Source organism: Gymnoscopelus microlampas (genome assembly GCF_963454915.1).
Source record: "Gymnoscopelus microlampas genome assembly, chromosome: 24".
NCBI lineage: Eukaryota > Metazoa > Chordata > Actinopteri > Myctophiformes > Myctophidae > Gymnoscopelus > Gymnoscopelus microlampas.
This window is the reverse complement of record NC_139961.1, coordinates 23,968,189-23,992,417: the sequence shown is the minus strand read 5'-3', so window position 1 is coordinate 23,992,417 and position 24,229 is coordinate 23,968,189. Positions and strand designations below refer to the sequence as shown.

The 24,229-nt window shown below is 43.1% G+C and overlaps 1 protein-coding gene across 1 annotated transcript in view; it reads right to left on the bottom strand.

Moving 5' to 3' along the window:
* The window catches only part of unc80 (unc-80 homolog (C. elegans)), a gene marked incomplete at both ends in the record, with an annotated part of 84,181 nt that overhangs the window by 13,415 nt on the left and 46,537 nt on the right, over window positions 1-24,229 (bottom strand). The window contains 16 exons of the mRNA XM_084050621.1: window positions 670-840; window positions 2,788-2,884; window positions 3,300-3,438; window positions 3,891-4,025; window positions 6,044-6,309; window positions 6,901-7,081; window positions 7,439-7,540; window positions 7,764-7,853; window positions 14,019-14,113; window positions 15,071-15,254; window positions 16,783-16,869; window positions 17,610-17,710; window positions 18,451-18,594; window positions 18,682-18,813; window positions 20,138-20,324; window positions 23,900-24,031. Of these exons, the coding sequence (XP_083906747.1) occupies window positions 670-840; window positions 2,788-2,884; window positions 3,300-3,438; window positions 3,891-4,025; window positions 6,044-6,309; window positions 6,901-7,081; window positions 7,439-7,540; window positions 7,764-7,853; window positions 14,019-14,113; window positions 15,071-15,254; window positions 16,783-16,869; window positions 17,610-17,710; window positions 18,451-18,594; window positions 18,682-18,813; window positions 20,138-20,324; window positions 23,900-24,031 (2,243 nt within the window). The remainder of the gene's footprint in view (window positions 1-669; window positions 841-2,787; window positions 2,885-3,299; window positions 3,439-3,890; window positions 4,026-6,043; window positions 6,310-6,900; window positions 7,082-7,438; window positions 7,541-7,763; window positions 7,854-14,018; window positions 14,114-15,070; window positions 15,255-16,782; window positions 16,870-17,609; window positions 17,711-18,450; window positions 18,595-18,681; window positions 18,814-20,137; window positions 20,325-23,899; window positions 24,032-24,229) is intronic.

Sequence of the window (24,229 nt, the reverse complement as noted above, 5' to 3'; positions counted from 1 at the left end):
GTCACATTGTCACGTGAATGGCGACGGAATGCAGACGTTTCTCACGTAACTGATGACGGACTGTGGAGGTGACTGAGAACAAGGTGAGGTTGCCACTAACAGCATTGAAAATAAGTTACAAAAATAATTACTTAAGAAAGGTTGGGCAGAAGACATGACTCCTTTTGGGTGAGAAGGGTCAATGGTCAAGGGCACAGACATATTTCAGGGATGGACAGATGTAAAACAATAGATGCTGGTTCAGGCAGGGTTTGCACCCTCAGGTGCCTTTCTTATCTTTCTTCATTTCATAATGCATTTATTTCCTTTGAACTGTCCACCATCCATGGGGAGGTCTGAGTGCAAGCTGGCCCACAGCACACTGCTCTAGCAGCTTGTTAGAGACTCAGTGTCTTGCTCAAGGACACTTCAGCAGGGAGACAAATCCCCGCTCATGTTTGTGTATTTGGCCAAATGTCCCACGCATACGCAACATTGACTTCTCATCAGCTGCCACATGTAACTTCACTGAATCTCGCATTCCTGCATGTGTACAATACTGTATTCGGCCAATAAACCGATACACGTTGCCATTGAGTGTGTGTGTGTGTGTGTGTGTGTGTGTGTGTGTGTGTGTGTGTGTGTGTGTGTGTGTGTGTGTGTGTGTGTGTGTGTGTGTGTGTGTCGGACCGTGTGAGCGTCTCAGAGCTGTACAGTAGGGCCTGCAGGGAGGTGGCGAGCGCAGCGATGGCAGCGATCTCGTCCCTGGCAGCGGATGCTGACTCCATGGTGACAGTGTTGCTCTTCAGCTTCTGGAGGAAGCAGGGAACCAGAGCCTCCAGTACCATCAGCATCTGCAGACTGGATACACACACACACACCTTTTGTGCCCATATATGGAGCTGACTGATTTGTTTGCTGATGTCATGACGACACATTGAGGTTAGACAACACACTGGCTGCATTGGGAACTCCTTATATGGTTATGGCTGAGTCATGGTGACATGAGCGTGACGTCAGAGGTCAGAGGTCCGCAGCATTTGACAATCGACAGCAATGATTTACAAATAATCTTGCACCTATAATTGACGGCCAAACTCATGGGGCTACACATGTGTGTGTGCGCGGTCTCCACGCACACACATGGCCCAACTAACTCCACATTTTACCCCAAAATTCCTCAATATTCTGCCTCTGAACCGGCTGCTTCCCATACCGTTACTCTACTTCCATGATGTACAATAAATATGAAACGCATTATGCCCCAATACTATGCAAATCTCTGCCCCAGCGCGAAATTCACTTCCGGGTGCTTATTTTGGTCTGACATCAGAGAACCCACATATTTGGGCATAACTGATATAGACAGCTCCATATATGGAGATGTCTGACACTATCTGACATCACCATAATGACAGGGGCACAGCCATCACGGTCCCATATTTGGGCATAACTGATATAGGCAGCTCCATATATGGAGATGTCTGACACTATCTGACATCACCATAATGACAGGGGCACAGCCATCACTATAAAGGACCTGGATGCCCTGGCCAATGCCAGTGTCCTCAGCGACGCTACCAATGCCACACACGTCCACGTGTCCTCAGCGACGCTACCAATGCCACACACGTCCACGTGTTGTTGCCTTGCAACTCTACTGCACGTAGCCCCTACCCCCTCTACTGCACGTAGCCCCTACCCCCGCAGAGCACACAGAACGACACAGAGACAACAGGAAACTTTACTACGCAGTACACAGAACGACACAGAGACAACAGGAAACTTTACTACACAGTACCCACAACTTCGCACGCAGCCATGGGACCACGCAAAAAAGCTATGCTGGGCAAACGCACACGCAATGCCACTCGCCAGCGTGTGGCTCGCGCAAATGCAGCCGCAAACGCTCTTCAATGTCACAAATACTCTCAACCACAAACTGCATACCACAACATCCCGGCTAATTCCTTTTTGCCCACACACAACTGTCTCCACTTCTCAGCTAACCGCAGTGACAGCAACCGCGCCAGCAGAAGGACAACTCGCTCCTTACAGACGCCCCCCGCCAAAAGTAAGTGCTTTGATTTACCCCATAATCCCTCCAATGCATTCTATCACCCAATCTCTCACATTCCTTTTCCTTACATCTACACAGAATATTACAATTACTATGTTACGCACACATTTCACAACTGCCTAATCATGCATGCTGTCCATCTCTCTCTTCGCAGAACGCCGCTATGAGGACCATCAATACACAACACACTCTCATCCATCACAAAGGACAAAACCAAAGGATAAACACTTCAGAAGAGCGTGGACACAGCCACAACAACTCACAGAAATAGTTGCCTTTCCCACACCTGCAATGGATTGTATCTGCACTTCATGCAAGGCCGTCATGTTCCCCTGGGAAACATCAAAACTTTCAAAAGATCCTGTCCCACTCAAAACCTTCAGTGCCTGTTGCCATTACGGAACAATCCAACTACAGCCATTCAAGGACCCCCCTCCTGCACTTCAAGCTCTGTTTGACAGGACCTCTCCAGAATCCCAACAATTCATGGCCAACATCCGACAGTACAATGGCTTAGTGTCTATGGCTTCTAAGAATGTCACCGGTAAAATCATTGCATTCAAAGGACTACCTACACAGTGCAACGTCGCGCGGACGCTAGATGTGAGGGCCGCGCAGCGGCCCGAACTTCTAGTTATACTAATTCATACAGTTTTTCTGTAGAACGATGTTCTCTTAGAGCGAAAGACTGATGACCAGTATGTGTGTACAACAGTACACTTCCATACCTCCTGAAGGATTCTGGGGCGTATGCCACCACAGTCACACACAACTTGATGGCCTCGCTGATGGAGAACGCCAGGTCCTCATTTCCATAGCAAAAATCTGCAACGCAGATAGCAACAGTTATAAAGTAGTGAAAAAAAGAACAAACCTCAAAATTGTACTTGAATACAGTATGTGGGTGAATGTACCACGACTGCAAGTTTTTTAGGGTTTGGAGTAGGGATGGGACAATAAGAAAATTACATGTCACGATTATTGTGGCAAAAATAATTGCGATTAACGATATTATCGCGATAATATGCTTAAAACGTAAATGCCACTTTTGTTAACCACTTGAAACGCCTATTCTTGGGGGAACTTTTGCCAAAAATAGCCACAAAGTTGTGAGCTTGTAGATCTGCTATTTGGTGTAGAGTGAAATAAGAGCGTACAATTTCTTTTTTTTTCTTCATGATATACAATAATAACGATTATTGTCCCATCCCTAGTTGGGAGAACAGTAGTGATGTTTTACCGAGGGAGCGTAGAGGTTTCTCTGCCTTGACCAGCTCTCCAGCATCCAGAGCGTCCTCCGTCTCTCCTTCCAGAGACACCAACAGATCAAACAGACACTGGGCAGACACCCCCTTAGACAGGCCTGTGCTGGTACTGGTCTATGATGGGACACAGTGGAGTGGAAACACTGGTGGTTAGACGTGTACCGTACATGTCTACACAGTACAAGCAACTCATAAACAGATGCACTGTTTTGAATCTATACAGGCTTCAGAACATAGTTATAAAACACTGTATTGAATCACATTGCATCGTATCACATTGGATGGGGTTGAATGGAAATGTAATCTGGGGACCCCCTTAAAATCATGTGGGGGCCCCCCGGGGGTCCCGAACCCACAGGTTGACCCACTGATCTAGACGTCTTGAATCATTGATCGCGTACCAAAATGCACATCAAATCGGTCTTACAGGGTGAGATGCACAAAGCTAATGCACATGCATTTAAATTGAGTATATCAGTAGTTCATGTAAGTGTGTGTGCGTGTCTGTGCGTGTGTAAGTGTGTGTGCGTGTCTGTGTTTGTGTGTGTGTTCATTGGTATTCTTACGGTAAACTCGAGCAGCGGGGCCACGCTGGCAAACAGCTGCAGAATGAAGGGCTTTCTGTGCAGGATGTAGAACTGTCGGCAGCAGAACTCGATGCCCTGTCTCAGCAGAGGGTTGCTCTCGTAGTCAGCATAAACCTGATATGGAAATTCAACAAGGTGTATACGCGTCACAATATGTGACAATATTAAATATCTCACGATGAGGGGAGAGTATAATAAATAAATGAATTCATCCATTGATTATTTTTTAATTAATGATGAGTGGAGAGCTTGGCGTTCAAAGGTCAATGTAAGAAACGTCTAACTACAAGAAAGAAATGGCACGAATGGCATGAGTCTTCACCTTTATTTCTACAGCGTGCCATTATTTTGTATTCATCAAACAGTCCAAATGTTGATTACGCAGCCAATAAATGTGTCCATACACAGTAACCTGCAGCACGATTGGTGTCTATTGATGGGGAATTTTTACGTTTGCGACCCCAATCTATTTGGGATCTTCAAGTGATCTAGACCTGCTTTCTTACCAACCCCCTTTTTCCCCCCTGCCGACAAGAACGGTGTTAGAAGTGACGGGAAGATAAACCTATAGCAGTTCCCTTGCAGTAGGGGTACTGTCTTTGATCTCTGTCCTTTGACCTGACAATGCCATCTGTTCTTATCAAAGGGACACTTGTGGACACACACACACACACACACACACACACACACACACACACACACACACACACACACACACACACACACACACACACACACACACACACACACACACACACACACACACACACACACAGTAACCTGTATCTTTCCTTCACAGTATCATGTGTTTCAGTTTTAGTAGACCTATTACTGTACATGTACAAATGCTTTGTTGATGTATTCTGTGTTGTATGAATTATTCTGTATTGTTGTGCTTGCAGTCAACAGTGGAATTCCTTGTTCTCATATGTCAAAGAGGTTACTCCTCCTGTTTGTTGCCTCCCATTGTGGGAGTGGCTAAGTGACCTTTAAGAAGCCTTGTAATGCCTGCTGTCCGACACACTGTCTTTGACTTCAGTTGCGACTGTCTTGAAACTCAGTGTCCTTGTGCGCACAAGAAAGAAATTAAACTCCTCAAAAGATACTTTTGGTTTCTCTTACATTATCCTCCAAAAGCCTTTCTTAAGTGTATACAATTTTGGCCACATCACTATACCTGCAGCATGGCTGGCATCAGTCTTGTAAAGTAACTAAGTGCATTTACTGCTCAGAGGCAAATATTGTGGTTTTTACTCAACTATAATTATTAGAACATTTTTGTTAAATTTGCAGATTTGTTTTATTATCATAAAACATACATTTTAAAAAACATACACACTTAAGCTCTGTTTTATACTTATTCGACGAGATTGTCGCATTGCGACGCCCGGTGATCTTGTAGTAGATCTGCTATTTTCAAAAGACTTTGTATACATTTTGAAAACTTGTGAAAAGGGACATTCTGTAAAAGGAGTACTTTTACTTTTGCCACTTTAAGTATATTCCGATGCTAATTCTTTTGTACTTGGACTTAAGTAAGATTTTGAATACTAGAACTTTTACTTGTAACAATAGCATTTTTTTACACTGTGATACTGAAACGTCTTCTTCCACCACTGACTGGTCTATACCCAGTGGTGTAAAGTAACTAAGTACATTTACTCAAGTACTGTACTTAAGTACAATTTTGAGATACTTTTACTTTACTAGAGTATTTCCAATTGTATATACTTTTACCTCTACTCCACTACATCTCAGAGGCAAATATTGCACTTTTACTCCACTACAATTATTTGAAAACTTTAGTTACTAGTTACTTTTGCAGATATAAATGATTACATTATAAAATCACTTTAGCCCTATTTTATACCTAGGCTATTTGAAAATAGCCGATCTACAAGCTCACAACGCGCCGCAATGCGACGCGTTGTGAGCTTGTAGATCTGCTATTTTCAAAAATGTTAGTACTTTTACTTTTGGTACTTTAAGTACATTTTGACACCAATACCTTTGTACTTTTACTCAAGTAAACTCTGAATTCCGGACTTTTACTTGTAAGTATTTCTACATTGCAGTATTGATACTTTTACTTAAGTAAAACATTTGAGTACTTTTTCCACCACTGTCTCTACCTGCAGCATGGTGGGCAGGATCCACTGGTAGCCGCTGAGGGAGAACAGGTGGTTGAAGTGCACGGCGGTGTTGATGGCCGTGGCCGTGTACTGCCTGAGGAGGGAGCTGTCCTCCGGGTGAAGCAGCAGTGCCCCGTTGAACACGTTGAGGAAGAGCATCATCTCGTCGCCCCAGGGGTACTCGCTGGGCATGCCCAGGAACATCTCCTCCAGCAGCTTGATCCACAGCACCTTGTGCAAGGTGTCCAGACCAAACAGCTCCTTACCTGGGGAGAGGAGACGGATCAAATGGACATCGAAACGCACAGAATGACACTCAGGTTGCAGGGGGGGGTTTTGGCTTACTGGTCAAAATTGGAATGATGATTTCTAATTATCAAATAAAATAGAATAAACCATCTGACTTATCCATTTCATAATCCAATCCAATATGATACTTAACTGAAGCACAGGACAATTTTTGTAGACTAAGGCTGACTAGTTAGCGAACTATCAGCTGTTTCTATGTTGTTGGATGTATGGATGTTCAGGGAATGGATAGAGAAAGTCTCCAGGCATGAATAATAATAATACCCTTTAGTTGCTGTGGGGTTTGTCACTGTGCATTTGCACATATGTGAACTTTTAATTATTATTTTAACCCATCCAAACTATTAGGAGCTATGGATGCCATTATTACAGCACAGGAGTTGGAGTCAGGGACACTTCAACACAGACTGGGTGGACCGGGGGGTGAACAGACAACCTCATGATTAGCAAACGGCCTCTCTACCCGACCATCTTGTTTGTGCAGGCAGTCGGGGACTACTTTGTCATAGAAATGAAATGAAACGGAAAGGAGTCCGTCTCATCCTAACCCTGTGGCTCGTTGAACAGAGAGAACTCGGCATCGATGGCGGTGCGGGGGAAGGAGGGCAGGCGGAGGAGGTCTTCTTGAAGCAGGGAGACGTGGGACTGCTTGTGCATGGCCGGCATGTTCTGGGTGAGCGAGATGAGGAAGAGGACTCGGCCCACCTCCTCTAGTTTGCGAGAAAACACCTAAGGACGACAGAGAGAGAGAGAGCAGCAGGAGAATACAGAGAGGAATGAGATAAAGTAAATACAATTAATGCTGCTAGTCAGTTTCATTAACGCAGTCATTGTTTGTCTGTGGTTATAGTGGTAACATCTCTAGTGATAACATAGTGATAACAATACTGTAACCTCAGACACATTGCTTTTTACAATTTTATTCCATGAAATTCATGTTACAATAAAACAATATATTTCATTATTTGATGATTAACTAAAACAGTCCTCTATTTCATAGTTACCCCCAGACACCTTTCACAGGATGTTAAAATTGGGTGTTGGGATTTACAATTCTCATATGATGAACATACTTTCTCTCAATACCTGTTTCTGAATGAGCTCCTGGCCTTTCTCGGGCAGCATGTGAACGAGGTTGAGCTGGGGCGAGACTGATCTCCGGAACGGATAGATGTCCCTGACATAGGTCTGGAGAAAACCGAGGGAGGGAGATTACAGATTACAGATGCAAATCAGACCACTTGAAACTTGTACATCTTATAGGCACATTACAGTTGTCTAAATAATATCATATAAATGTTCTTCAGATGACCACATTTGTAAAGTACATGAAATACATCTCAATCAATGGTAGACATTGACATTGGTAATGAAAACATTTTGTATAATACAACAGCTGATTCTTCCCCACCTTGGCATAATGAATGAGGTTCCAGCGTTTGTCCATGAGGAAGTAGTTTGCCGATCTGGCCTCAGGAATGTTGAAGAATTCCAGGCACTCCTAGATGGAGAGACAGAAGTTCTAAGATACTGCACCATCTCCCATGAGTTTGCTGTTACATCACACTCATGTGTGTTTGCCAGACCCAGGGGGTCGGCCTACATGAGGCTTTGTCGTCGGTCTGTCCCCTTTTCCCTCCCCCTTGTCCCCCTTTTCCTCTGCACACACTGTCCCCCTTTTCCTCCCCCGTGTCCCCCTTTTCCTCTGCACACACGTCATGCGAAGTCCGGCCATTCAGATTTCAACCACTAGGGGTACCAGTAGTATTGAACCAATTGGCAGTATTGAACCAATGAAAAGCATTCAAATTTCGTTGGATCCTCAAAATGTCTGCTAAACCAGCCATCTCCACCGGAGTTAGCTGGTTTTGCTGACTCCAGGCTCAACCCCTTTTGACCTCCAACCGTGAGCTTGGAGGTCCATTCAGCTGTTCTTATCAATGATGAACAAAACCTCCTAAACCTCCTAAAATGAACATTTTGGAGTTAGCTGGTTTCTGCCCGGACAGCAGAGATATACACATTTGTATATAGATATATACTTAAATAGTCATTTTGTCATAATTTGACACTTTTCTTTTCCTTCAGATGAACTATTGTGCAACTGCGATATCATGACCCCCCATCATCCCCCCAACGAAGAACATCAAAGACAGACTAAAGAAAGGCTGTCATCTCATGCACGTTGTGTCGTTCTGGACATGATGACATCACTAGAAGGACTGTGGTATGTAGTCGGGTCTGGATCTAGCCCCGCCTCAAAAAAACACGAGGGTAACACTTTCTATGAAGGACGCCTCTATAATGCTTTATAAGCTCATTCATAATGCATTATAATGCCCTTATAAGGCACAAGAGGACAATAACATAACATCCTGTTATGCAATGTGATGCAGACTGGACAGAAACGTGCCGTAATTCATTGTTGCCAGACCCAAGGGGTCGGGCTTACATGAGGCTTTGTACCTGTTTCGTCCATACATGGGCATGGTCACTTTGTCCTCCAGCCCCAGCCAAAAAAGTCTGTCCCCCTTTCGTCCATACATGGGCATAGAAGGGACACACGTCATGCGAAGCCCGGCCATTCAGATTTCAACCACTAGGGGTCTGGCAGTACCAGGTCTCCTGGTTCCCTTGTTTAATCATGTGTTAAACTATCTTGTTGCAGGTGGGATATCATAAAGTGGGTAAACTTAGACACATAAAGTAGCATATGACCAGGGAGTATTTGATGGTGCGAAGGTTGGCCATTTGTCTCCACAATGTTTGTAACTACAATTGTCCTCCATGCTGAGCAGCTTAGCTTAGCATCTTAACTTAGCAGCTAAAGCTAACTTGCACTGAAGTAGTGACTGCAGAGGCCCCAAGCTGCTACTGTGTGACTGTGTTGTGATTCATTAATGAATTCTACCCCACTGTAATAGTAATACTATTTTGGAAACAACAGAACTATTTGGTGTCATGTATTTATGTTATATTTTTGTAAAACATTTTTTTGTTTAAATGTGATGTTATTTCCGTTAGGTATTATTCTGTTTATGTCCAGTTACAGTATGGCTATCAATCAAAAATTAAGCCGATAAGCCGATAATGATAATGTGATGAAGAAACATGCCTAAATTCATTGTTTATGTGTTTAACTGTCTTGTTGCAGTTCCATAGTGTCCAGTAAAATGAACAAATTCAAAACACACTGATATGGACTCATTCACTAGTTAGGGTAGTTATAATGTGCTGTTCCACTGAGCATAATAATGCATTATGACCAGCAGTTATAATACGTTATAAATGTGGTTATAAGTCGTTATACATGATTATAAACATTTACAGTATAATGAGCATTATAATGCATTATAAGGGCATTATAATGAGCTTATAAAGCATTATAGAGGCGACCTTCATAGAAAGTGTTACCAAACACACTAATGAAAAAAGTGAGATCAGTGGAAATGGTCAATGGCAGTCAATGTGTTAATGCCTATTTTCATACATACAACAAACATAATAATTGGTAGCTCTGAGGACCCCTGTTGAAGACCAATGCTTTATAGAGTCCTCCCATATAACAAAACAAATATTATTGTCTCCGCCAGTATGGCGGAGAGTATGTTTTCGTCTCCGTCCGTCCGTGTGTGTGTCCGTCTCAGCCAAGCTAACATTGGTCAAGCTTCACGTGACAATATGTAATATTGTACCGTGATTGGCTGACTCTATCCAGACCCTTTGCTTTGATTGGCTAGCGTGACGCATGATGAAATAAAAACCTATAAATAGCACCACGCACTTCAAAAAATCATTTATATTTTTTTAAGTGAGCTTCCATCACTGTGATGACCACTGTTGTTTCTAAATATGAATGGGGTGTGATTTTCTGTCTCCGCCAGGAGAGTTTTACCCTCCGTGTGTGTGTCCGTCTCAGCCAAGCTAACATTGGTCAAGTGACACGTGACAATATGTAATATAAATAGGTAAGACAGGATTAATCAGGAACAGTACTGGCGGAGACCTGTGCTCCGAGGAGCACATTTTCTAGTTACTCTCCGCAGGAGAGTATTGTTTTCACTTTCTAAATATGACACACCGATTGGTCAAGCCTCACGTGACACGTGACAATACGGTGAAATACTGTATAAATACATGGCGTCACTTTGACAGTGTCTTTGCCACTGTCAAAGTGAGGTAAGACAGGAACCATCACGAAATGGCTGCATGGCTGATACATAATTGGCAGATAGGACAGATAGGACACTTATATAGACAGGAGGGATATGACACTTACACAGACGGATAGGACACTTACAGTACACAGACAGGACGGATAGGACACTTATACAGACAGGACGGATAGGACACTTACACAGACAGGACGGATAGGACACTTACACAGACAGGACGGATAGGACACTTACAGTATACAGACAGGACGGATAGGACACTTACAGTATACAGACAGGACGGATAGGACACTTACAGTATACAGACAGGACGGATAGGACACTTACAGTATACAGACAGGAGGGATAGGACACTTACACAGACAGGAGGGATAGGACACTTATAGGACACTTATACAGACAGGACGGATCGGACACTTATACAGACAGGATGGATAGGACAGTTAGAACATAAGAATTAGAACATTCCCAACATTCCCAACACAAGTCTGGTAAGAGTGAGGTAAGACAGGAACAATCACGAAATGGTTGAGAAATGGCGGATACTGTAACAATTGGATAGGACACTTACACAGACAGGACGGATAGGACACTTACACAGACAGGACGGATAGGACACTTACATAGACAGGACGGATAGGACACTTATACAGACAGGAGGGATAGGACACTTATACAGACAGGACGGATAGGACACTTATACAGATAGAACATTCCCAACATTCCCAACAGCGGAGAGTTGTGCTCCGAGCACTTTTTCTAGTTATATTTGTTTTTATTTCATGCAGGGTCCTCCAATTCTCCAGTAGTCATGGCAGCCAGTTCCCACCTGATGTTATGTGGGAGTTCTGACTGGGCCAAGACGTACTGGAGAACCACTAGCTTACATAACGTTTTAAGACTAGGACTCAAGTCTAAGATGCACAGGTCATTGTCGAACGTGTCCTCTCCTACATATCCTCCAAAGGTGATGACACGAGTTCCCACCATGCAACAGCAGCCATGTTTCATCCAAAGCGGGTCATTCACCTTGGGCTTAACCTCCTTCCAGGAACAGGTCTCTGGACTGAATCTCCACATATCATTGCAGGTCCCTGTCTCCAAAAAGTTATTAATGAAGGTCTTACCACCAAATATGTAAAGCTCTCCATTGTAGGCAAAGGCTGAATGCTCGGCACGTCCTATTGGTTTAAGCTTTGCATAAGGTGTGCTCAACCAATAGTTGGTATCTGTGTCAAACACACTGATATTGATATATATGTAGTCCCAGCCTCTGACCTGTGGATCCTCCTCCCCAAAACCCGAAAATACAAACATCTTTGTCCCGATGATGGTGGCAGAGTGAACCGATGAATTAGGTGGCGGACTGCCTTCGGTGTTAATTGAAGACCAGACCATCGTGGTGGTTTCCAGCTTGTAGAAGTCATTAGTGTGGAGAGTCAGCAGAGAGTCAATCTCTCCTCCATAGACATACATGCCATTCCCCAATACACAGGTTGAGTGGCCGCACCTCGCCTCTGGAACGGTTCCAGAAACCTCAGAATTGAGCCATATGTGGGTGTCGACATCAAACGCATAAAGCACGTTGTTGCAAAGTGTGCTCACATTCTCTCCTCCCCAGATGTAGACGATATCTTCAATGAGCACAGCTGTGTGGCCAGTGCGACTACAGGGAACCTCGAGGGGACGTTTTCCTCTTGTGGTAGTCACTGGGGGCAACGTCGTCCATCTCAGAGACACTGTGTTGAAGACGTACACATTGATTTGATCTTCTTGAGTTTTCCTAACGTTACTATCCCAGCCTCCAAAGACGTACACTTTGGGTCCAACTGCGACAACAGCAACATCATGGGTGAAATGTGGGGCTCCTCGCGGCTTCACTGTACAGCAAAACATTTTGACACAGCACCACGCTGCGTAAAATCCAATTTGCACCGTTTTGTTCTGACAACTGTACACGCCTAAAACTTATATTGGAGGCCAGGCTATGACGTCAGTACTATGATGTTGGTAGGGTGGCGTCATTTAATATCCATATTTGGGAGAAGTTTCTGCCCAAAAACGGACCATTACGGGTCCGTTTTTGGTTCCATATGTACACTCTCAGACTTAAATAAGCATTTTACAGTGTTGATTGGGCTTCTAGCACAGTTTAGTTTAGCGATTCTCAAACTGAAGGATCCTCGTTTTGATATTCATTAATCCATGGACCTCCATTTAATACCATGAGGCTACATGAGGCTTTGTCTGTCCCCCTCTCCAAACGTTCTTCTCCATACATGGGCATAAAAGAGGTCTGTCTTCTGTCCTCTTTTTGATTGGCCAAGCTTAGCGTGACGTAGTGCTCTGATCTTTCAACCACTAGGGGTCTGGCAGTACCAGGTCTCCTGGTTCCCTTGTTATTTTCCATCTCTGGGACCACAATCTACACTGACAAATGGAACCCCGGACCTGATGTTGAGAAACAATGCAACACGTTTGTTCAGTCACAGGGGTCTCCCCGTCTCTCCAGCTCTTTAATGAAAAGCACATACATTTTCAAGTAGGTTGCCAATTTCAGCCAATCAGGAGAAAGTACTCATGCATCAGCTTACAATTTTATAGTGTTCCAGTTCCAATTTGGTCATCTCATTTATCTGTGTCATCACTTCCAATTACACTTGTTTAATCTTCATCCTGTACAAGTTCTTAAGATTCTTCCCGTCTCTCCAGCTCTTTGCCAGACCCAGGGGGTCGGCCCACATGAGGCTTTGTCGGTCGGTCGGTCGGTCGGTCGGTCTGTCCCTCTTTTCCTCTGCACACACGTCATGCGAAGTCCGGCCATTCAGATTTCAACCACTAGGGGTCTGGCAGTACCAGGTCTCCTGGTTCCCTTGTTTTCATTACTCTTACCCTGAGATACATTGGTCATTGTTTCCCATTGTGAGAGTGGGTTCGCACCCCAGAATCATAGAGGGTTTCATAGTCACCCCGAGAGTGACTTAAGAGCAAAATGGCAACCATCTGAATTAGGCTCTATGCACAGCAGCCATATTGGAAGGAAATTGGGCCTCTTCCTTACTTCACAGGTGTTAATGATACTAATGAAGGCTCTGCTCCATTTCGAGTAGCACAGTGGTTCTCAAAAAAATATATTTCAAGGACCCCCGTAAACTCTGAGAGTGTACAAATGGGACCAAATGGACCCTTACGGTTCCATTTGGTTCCATTTGTACAGTACACTCTCAGAGTTACACAACCATAACGGGACATTTGGAACCCCCTCAAGGAACCATGAGGGTCCCTGGACCCCAATTTGAGAACCACTGGTATAGCAGAGTGTTTCCAGTGAGCCAACATGAACAATATCAGCACCCTGACTCTGTTTGACCAGAATAGAACAGAGCCTTCATTAGTATCATTGGTAACACCTGTGAAGGAAGTAAGAAGAGGCCCAATTTCTTTCCAATATGGCTGCTGTGCATAGTCTGAGCCCTATTTTGTGTACTTACTTTGAGTAGAGCTTCAAACTGGGTGTCTTCGTGAACTGGTAGTTGTGTAGGAATATCACACTCATTCTGACCATGCACCACCAGGGTCTTAGTTCCTGGAAAACAAGTGAATTGAAAGATGTCGTCCAGTGTGCACCAAGGGGTTTGACGCTGATGGGGCCAGCTGTTTACGAAATATACTCTGGAGAGAGACACACAGACAGGGGCAAAAACATCATCTCGGTCCCAGGCATTTGGCCTGCCAGAGAAAATAAGGGTATTGTGAAGTGTCACTGCTGGCCAGACCCTCCACTAGGAGGCAGCATAGAGAGCGACAGCCACAATGACTGCAGGGGGGAAGACTTCAGCAGAATCCATAATAACGCTTCAGCACCATGGACAGGGAAATTATGTGAGGTCAATGGCAACCATTATCATTCATGCTCAATTTTAAGCATATGGTAATGCCTCCTGGCTGTCAGTACATCTGTCTGTGTGTCTGTCTACAAAATAACTTGATAGAGTTGTAGTGAGGACAGACAGATTTTCATGAAATTTGGTGGGAAGGATCAGCAGGCTGCCTCACGGAGATGATACATTATTGGGTTGAAAGGATCAAAGGTCAAGTCTACAACCAAGAGCAATGTAAACATTTTATAATTTTACAATATAATAAGTCTTGTAGTTAGGGTTTCCATTTAACTGGATAATTGCTTCCAGTCGCTGCTTATTACCGGTGACCCACCACATTAAAATAAACAAATAAATGACTCACAAATGGAGAACAGGTGAAGATTATTTTGTTCGCATTTGAAACATGTCTGGCATAAGAAAACATTTATCTATCTGCAAGGGACATCAAGCATCCTTAATTTACAGGAAGGAAGGAAGGCACAGGTAAATTACAGTGGTGGAACATTTGCTCAAGTACATTTACTCAAGTACTGTACTGAAGTACAATTTTGAATTCTGGACTTTTATTCGTAACAGTATTTCTACATTGCAGTATTGATTATTTTTATTTTACTTAAGTAAAAAATTTGAATACTCTTTCCACCACTGGACATCTTTACCTGGCATGGAGGCGGTGACCAGCAGTTTGACCTCACACTGTTCCTTCTTCATGGTCTGCTTCAGGTCCTTGAAGAAGAGGCCCTCCACGTAGCCCACCACCTCCCACAGGAAGGTGAGGGTGGCAGAGATGGCGTCCATGCCCCACTCACAGGGCGTGCGCACAAAGTACATGATGAGCCCCACCTGCGAAGAGTTGGGGACGGTGGAGTGGAATTTGAGAGGGACACGGGGAGAAAGCAGGAGGTTTAGAGTGAGGGGGTGGTTTGGAGAGATGGAAAGGGGGAGAGAAAGGGAAGAAAGGAGAGAAAAACTGACGGATAAGAGACTAGAAAGAAAGGTAATCTAGTACTGCAAGTGAGAAAAATAATTCTTACACTATTTGATGCAGAAATCTCTCTCTTTCTCTCTCTCTGTCTCTCTCTGTGTGTCTCTCTCTCTCTCTCTCTCTCTCTCTCTCTCTCTCTCGGTGTTCACTCTCCATTCCGACATCTCACCACTCCGACTAGTGGCTTCCGCGTGCGGTTAGGGTTAGGTATAGGGTTTGTCAACGTCGGAAAGGCGACATGTCGGAAAGGAGAAATGCACCCCTCTCTCTCACACGTAGACGAGCACGATGCTTTGATGTGGTGTCTGCCAGATACGGTCTACACGAGTTTGCCAACAGGAATTGCCACTTAAATACATTATGTCAGATGATCAGTTCAGTTCGGGGAAACATGGAAATCCGGATGCAACATGAATTTGTGACATAATCACAGCTTGGCCCTTGTTAAAAACTGAAAATGCGCCGGTACAGTGGAAGTGCCTGAATACAAGCTGTGGTTTTGGTGGCATAATGAGTTACTTGCGTCTTCTCTCTGTGTGTGTGTGTGTGTGTGTGTGTGTGTGTGTGTGTGTGTGTGTGTGTGTGTGTGTGTCAGAAGGCACTGTGTGTGTGTGTGTGTGTGTGTGTGTGTGTGTGTGTGTGTGTGTGTGTGTGTGTGTGTGTGTGTGTGTGTGTGTGTGTGTGTGTGTGTGTGTGTGTGTGGAAGGTGTGTACAGCTACAAGCATTATCTGTTATCCGTTTCCAATACTTGTAAAACATAATGGTGACACTTCAGTCAGTGGCTGTAATGATTTCATGGGGGGTATGTTCATGCAGCAACACCGCTGCATGATGCTTATCCCATAGCCTGCAGCGATTGGTTAGTTCTGGTCCATAACTTATCCCCTCGCCTGCGATTATACATTCATTAAATTACATACAGTACATTGAGGTCCTTGGCCTGCCGGTAGCATGCACGTTAACCCATTGATACCTGGAACGCATCTGTGTCACTTTAGATGTCTTTGGCTATTCAAAAATAGCAGATATACAAGCTCATAGCGCGGCACCGAGTGCCGCGCTACGAGCTTGTAGATCTGCTATTTTTGAAAAATCATGAACATTTTAAAATATTTTTTTCCGAAAAACTGTTAGGATTTAGATTTTTTTAAGAATCGCCTCAGGTCTTTTAAATATTATGCTGATCGGCCAAGTAGTTTGCGAGATTAGCCACAGAGAAACACACAGACACAAACGATCACCGGCACAATCTCTGCCTGACAGAGGTAATTATGAATGCAATAAGCTGCATGGAGACAATGACCTATCTAAGCTTCCTTCTCTGTCTTCTTGACCAAGTCTGATAACTTGTGGAATAAAATGGTTTACAGTATATGTTTCCTCACCAGATAGTTAAAGAGGATGTGCGAGGTCTGGGCAGGCAGATCTCCAATGTTGAGCATCAGTTTCCTCAGCATGTACATCAGCTCATCCTGACATGAAAACAAACAAGGATTATGTTGTGATATAGGTGATAAGGCTGATAACACAAGGACCGCTCTGTCTCTTAATATTTCAGATTATACTTTTTTTTTTTACAATTATTTTTCCCTTTAAATTTTTCTCCCAATTTAGTCGTCATGGCAATTACTGGTTCCCTGTCCTAGTCCCTTGTCACTCCTACAATTGGTCCTAGGGAGTACGCACACAACCACGTCCCTGTGATATGTTAGGGCCGGTTCCTTTTCAGCAAATTTGTCATGCTTTTTATGCGAGTACCACATCCTACTGAACAGGCGCCCTGACCAGCCTGTAGGAGTTGCTAGTGCAGTGACAGATTTCCTCCTCCCTAACTGGCTTCCCTCCTGCTAACACAGATAGGCTCTGTGCACAACTGTAGTCCCAGGTTTCCAAAAGGTGGCATACCTAATTTATACTTGGCCGCAAACCCCTTTCGAGAAAAATGTCACTCCACATAAACGCATCACTTTTCTCAAGTAGCGAAGTATAAATTAGCCTTTAGTCTATTCATAATATTAATGTGAAAATCCCCATCAGCCTTTCCCAGTTAAGTAGTCCAGACTTTCTTTTGTATCAATTTGATTCTGTTTTTTTGTATTTATCTGCTGTGAAGCCCTGTGTGTGTGGCTGTGTGTGTGTGTGTGTGTGTGTGTGTGTGTGTGTGTGTGTGTGTGTGTGTGTGTGTGTGTGTGTGGAGATGAGATGCTTGTACCTGTCTGTTGCTAACGGTGAGCTTCTCCAGGAAGTGTCGCAGTACCAGGGCTGGATCCTCAATCAGACAGTTCCATAGGATCTGCTGGGCCACTGTACTTACTGAAGAACCAGGGGGAAAGCATGCAGGCTTCACTAAGGATTCTTATTCTTCTGAGACATACTGTATCACATATCTCCATGGCTGTGTTTCTACACCGTCTTTTGTATTTGCATGAGTGTGTTAACCATTACATCATTGCCAATCACATATGAAAGTGATGTGCTCATCAGGAAAGCAGTGATTAACCCATTAAGGCCTGAGGTTCCCATTCTACAAAATGTCTTCTAAATCCTAAAACAGTTTTCTGAAAAACCTATGTTGCTATATCAGTGGTTCTCAAACTTTTTCATGTCAAGGACCTCCAAAATGATGTATGCACGCCAACCCCCATATGAAAATGTTCTGTTCCAGGGACCCCCAGAAGCAAAGATCTGAGTAAAAAATGTTTAAAATGTTAAAAATATATGTATTCAAAGATTTGCAAAATTATTTTTCTTTTTTTTTTCAAAAATAGCAGATCTACAAGCTCATGTGCCACGCTATGAGCTTGTATCTGCTATTTTTGAATAGCCAAATAAAGTAACAGTCTAACAGATAGAAACAAGCTAGTCTATCACAAGCTGGTCTTGGATCAGATCCCACCCATCTCCCTCTCTCTCTGCTTTTTAAACCGTCTTTCTCACTCAGATTTAAAACTCTGTCTTGTCTATCACAACGCTGTATAATCACATTGTTTATAACACTGTTATCACTCTGGTCTTGGATCAGATCCCCATGCAGTGTTCCCGATTGCACCCACCAGCGACACCATCTTCTCGAACCTCCCCGTCCTCCATGAGGTGCACTATGGGCAGAACAGCGGCGCAGATGCATGCTGGGAAAACAGCTTGGGGCGGCTGCAGCATATGGTGCGTAGGGGTATGCTCCGTCGTGTTCTCTTCATCTGACGAAGGATTGGATTCAACTTAGAAAACACAGTGTACTTTGAGCATTATGAATCATTTAGATTAAAATGGACGTGTGGCTGTACCTTCGCCGCTGACGGCAGAGGGAACGGACCAGACGGAACCCCGGCAGAAGGAGTAGTTCCTGTGGGAGTTGCTGGAGGCGCAGGACGGACTGACGGACAGACGCCGTGATGCCAGGTTCACCACTTCTTCTGCTGGCGGGAGGAGAAATGCAAAACAGACGAAACGTCAGACGAGAGTGACGAGGGATCTAAAATAAATAAATAGCTCAGAGATACCCAGCTCATACCCAACTCAATTTAATGCTGTAGTCCATTTGTCAACTGTCTCTGTTTCACATTTGTCTTTACCTATAGTGTTCTTTTTATTTTGTATTAATTTATTGTGTTTCCAGATTTATTTTGTAGTTATTTTTTGTCTTTCCGGTTTTCATTTTTGTAGTTACATCTTACTTTGCAATTGTGTTCCCTGTTTATTTTGTAATAATGTTTTATTAGTTTTGCTTTTCTTTACCATTTTCTTTGTAGTCTTCGTACGTCTTAAGCCTAGTTCAGACCCAGATTTGATCTATTTTTATTGCCTTGATGCGTTTTCTCTTTGCGTTCTGTTTTTCTTTACGTGTTTATATGGTTTTGGTTCTCGATATTACCCAGTTCTTGGATTTTTGCCTGTTCCTTGTTTGGATGTTGTATGTCTTTATGGACTACTATACCTGCCTGGACTTGTACCCCTGCCTGTGTCACCTTCTCGTAAGTCTAGCACCTCCTCTGTGGTAACAAATCTGCTGAACTGCACGTGCTCTGACTTTGTGGCCTGTGTCTGGGTCCTTCCCTAATGTTTCCGCTGCCCTCCATTCACCAGGCGTGACGGAACAATCTGGTCAACATTGGACCCAGCTCGGGCACAGTTTTTCTTCCGTTTTTCATTTTCAGTTTGGAGCAAGCGGTGGAGGAAGGCCGTCTGCCATGGCAGACAGCGTGTTGCCTGGCTCAGACGGAACGAACAGGCCATGGTTTGTTTCTGCCGCCCTCCATTCCATTCACTGGCCGTATTTTTCCCCAATACATCTTCCTTCCATTCTCTCTGTTCTTCCTTCATTTCTTGCTAGTTTTTGTTTTACACTAATTATAAATGCATACAGTTACACAGACGTTAGATCATGTGAAGAACTTTGATTTAAAATGGTTGCTCTGTCGTCAATGCTTATTTTTACTTCATTGTATGACCGACAAAAATATGTATTTTCCATTTTTAAAAAAAAGAGTTGACATGAGTCAGTATACATTTGCATTAAAGACATGTTTACTCCATTTACTCGCTGTAAGCGTATTTCCATGTTTGAAAAGTCTAGCCAAGAATGAATAGTCCTTGAATAACGATTTTTTAAATTTTAGTTTAGTATTTGTTTAGCCGACTCAATTATTCAGGTCTGAAAATAAAAGTGTCTATGTACGATATGGCCAAAGTCTGTAAACAGACAAATGCCACGTATTGACACGGCGGTATGGTTGCCCCCACCTTCCTCCTCCTGCTCCGGCGGGGGGCTGCAGGTGGGCTCGTAGCAGGCCTCCTGGGCCACGGGTATGGCCGTGATGATGCTGGCCTCCCGGCCCAGGCGGCGCTTCTCCTCCTCCTGCTGTAGGTTCTTCAGGATGTGCTCGGCGCGCTGGTGGGAGCGCGACACCGCCCGCGCCGAGAAGGATTTCTGCAAGAGGACACGTAGGGAGGGCGTGTATAGACGGTATAGGCGTGAGAGGTGGAATCGCTTTTGGAGCGCGGGTACAGAGGCAGTGCAGCGGGCACACACACATACACAGCATGACTGTATGCCCTTCCCACTGTATCTTTTACTGGGTCATACAACACTGTGAGTGCAGAGTTCTCAGGGATCTGATGTGCTAGGACTGGGCCTCACTGTTTGTGTCTGTGGAACATTTGGTAGTGTTATTTGACAACTCACGAATACAGTAACTCTCATTTAGCTTGATTTCAAAGCTGCAATCTGAGACTTTTCGGTCCTTTACCCGGGATTCGAACCCGGGTGCGAGACCAAATTCCTACTGCACTTGTCAACCACCAAGGTCTAAATGTCTCAAAGGAAGCGTAGACCTCCAACCACTGCAGATATGCTGGGTTAAATAATGTTTTGTTCATTCAAATTAGTTTCGGATTGCAGCTTTAATTGGCATAAATGCTGCTCGCATCATGAGTCACATATAGAAACTGTAGATTTGACAGATACAGTACATGTATGACGATCACAAATGGGATACAAAAAGTATTTTTGAAACAAATTTCGGCAAGGGAGAATATCCCAGTAAATCAACATTTAATATATCTATACTAAACAGAGTCCACTCTGTATGATACATTACTTAGCCAACCAGAGATATAAATTTACTCGCATTTTCCAAAAATATGAGCAAGGTGCTGCAAGTATTTTTTTGGGGTTAAAACTAAAATATAATATTTTGTTAAAAGGTTACAGCTCTATATTCTGATATTATTTCTATAGAGCGCTTGTTCAGTAACAGGGGTTCCATGTCTCTCCAGCTTTTTAATTAACTGAAAATACATTTTCAGGTGGGTCACCTTCATTCAAACAGGAGAGAGAAACCATTTATCAGCTTCAGTTTTATAGTTTTCCAATTTAAATTGTGTCTGCTTTTTTTTTTTGTACATCACTTCCAATTTCACTTGTTTATACTGCATCCTGTTTTGAGTTCTCTCTCCTGATTTGATCAAATTGGTATCCTGACTTGAACATGCATTTTCTGTTTACTAAAGAGCTGGAGAGACCCATGTTACTTTACAAACACTCTATAGCAATGTTTAGAATGATCAGAATAAATAGTTACAGTATTTAACAATTATTTTTACAAAAAATATCACTAATATAATCAATAATGGTAAATGTATATTGTTCCCCATGACGTATATATTTCGTTTAGGAACCAGTACGTTCCTGACCTCCTAACTGATTTTGATAGATTTAATAAACAATTCAAATGTGTCATATTCAGATCATTCTTAATGTGATTTCTTTCAGGAGAGTGTACTGCATTTGATCTAAATGTCTCACAATGGTGACAGACGTAATCACATTTTGAACACACAACAACAATGAGAAAACACACTTACACAGCAAAATAGTCATTGACAGCATGCAATATGCAACACCATACACACAAAAATGTCAAATGCAAAATGGAATGTGATGATGTTTTTTTTTTGTGTGTGTGTGCAAGCACAGAAAACAGGTTGGGTGGTGTATTACTATTCAAGATGCAAATAATGACCTGACCATACCAAAATCAGTCAGAGCCTTGCTTCTAGTAGTTTGTGATAGTCTGTGCCCTATTAGGATTTAAAATCTTTTTGAACTATTTGGATTTAAAACCTTTTTGAAGCTTCATACGCAAGTAAATCATCGTATCAGATGGAAAGCTAACAAATTTCATCCATCATGTATGGAAGCCTAATTCCGCCACTGAATAAAATGGAAAAAGGCCCAAATTATTTCTTTTTTTCCCCCCATCACAATTACGTCTTCATACAGCATTTCAGAAGAGTTTTTTTTCTTTTTTTTATTATTTACCTACCTCACATTTGCAAGAACAAAACTCAGAATTCTGAGATATAAAGACGGAATTGCGAGAAACAAAAATCATACATAATTCGGGGTGTTTTCAGTTTTACTGGCAGAAGTGGGCTTCTAAAATCATGCATCCATTCGATGCTTGGCGTGTGTTTTCCCTTCTCTCCCATCCCCTTGTCGGAGATCTTTTCAACAGGATTAGTGGGCAGGCTTATTACTATTACGCTTTGCAAGCGTATAGCATAAAGACAATTCATGCATTCCTGTGAGGAGGAAATAGAAAGCCTGTTCAACGCCAACATCATTAGGAGAGCAGCTTTGGATGTGCAATGTGACTCATTACAAGCAGTCTCCAGTGGCTTGTAATGAAACTCAGAGTCTACTTTTTATCAAACCAGTGGATGCCTCACTGAATACTTAAAATAGAAACTCAGGCAGGCAGTGATAGAATCTCCATTTTAGAATGCATAAAATCCGAAAGGTATTCTCAACGACATCTGACAGATTTTGGTAAAGAGGGCAACATCCACATGGAAGTCACCCTCTTAGATTTATGCCAGATTTATTCCTGGTTGCGCGCCCTGTCTCGCACCGAAAACGGGCCATCTACAAGCTCACAACGTGATGCGCTGCGAGTCAATGCATTGTGAGCTTGTAGATCGGCAACTTTCGTGCGAAAAACACTGGCGGGCAACAAAGTCTATAAATCGGCCTTTAAACTCATGAAGGTCTGCTAGCTCTATGGATGGACAAAATTGTTCTTTTTATTCTCATTCAGAGGTACAGTAGTAGCATGATGCGTCAAGACAAGGACCCCTAGTCAGAAACCCCAACTTACTATGTTATAGACAGACTTTATTAATGAAGGGAACTAAAAACAAAGAAAGTCGATAAGCACATTACTGATCAACTGTACTAGCAAGTACATTGACCACTTCATCAAGGACTAAGTAATTGATGAGAATATAAAAAAGATTTTGATTTGCATGCTTGGAATAAATACATAAATAATAATAAAGAAGGGAGAAGAAGAGAAACACCAAGAAATCTTTAGTGATGAAATTGAACATTGAAACAAATCTAGGTTTTAAGCGGCTAGTATCTGATGCAGATTTCTTGGTGAAATTGAAAACAAAGTGATAAGATTACATCGGTTTACAAACACACACACACACACACACACCAAGTACCAAATGCTGTCATAGTGGGCTAATGTGCATTGTGCTGTACCTACTGTATCAAACTATGTGATAGGGTTGGGGGATTTTTTCTATTTTGTATTTAAACCCAAAAATGCACGCAAAAAGTGCAGTTGAGGGTTCACAATGGCTTTATATCAATTTAATTTCAGTACAGGGTATAAGAAGCACCTTGGTGTAAATCAAATAAAGCATTGTCAGAACATGAACTGTGCTGAATTTTATGTAAATCATCCACAACCCAAGTCGACATAGTGTTACATAGTGTATAGTGTTACACTGTATAGTGTTTCTATGATTTGACATGCTTGGGTACAATGCTAATGCGCATACATTAACTAAATCTTAAGTCACGATACACACCTACATGTGCACTTAGCCTACTAGGCATCACACTACAACTTCAAGGCTAGTACTACGTCTGACTCCTCTCTACGTGGTGACTGGTAAAGGCCGTCATAGCTGGCCCAGGCGGTGACTTACAGACTGATCCTCGTTGATTGGGTCCTGGACGCTGCCGGTGTTCTGTGGGACCCAGGGTGGGTCGAACATGGGGACGCAGGGCATTCCCAGGATCGGAGAGGGCAGGGTGAAGTTGATGCTGGGTGGAGGGATCTGAAACCAGAAGGCACGTAGATTTATCAACGCAGCACAGGCCTGTCGATGGCATGGTGGATAAGATGAAGGCGTATTAGGATTCCTACAAAAGAAGCCTAATACGTAAAATTGAATTCCTGAGTGGGTAACTAGATGATAGGCATCCATAATATTGTCACGTATGGATTTTCTAAATCTCTTCTTTTTTACAATATA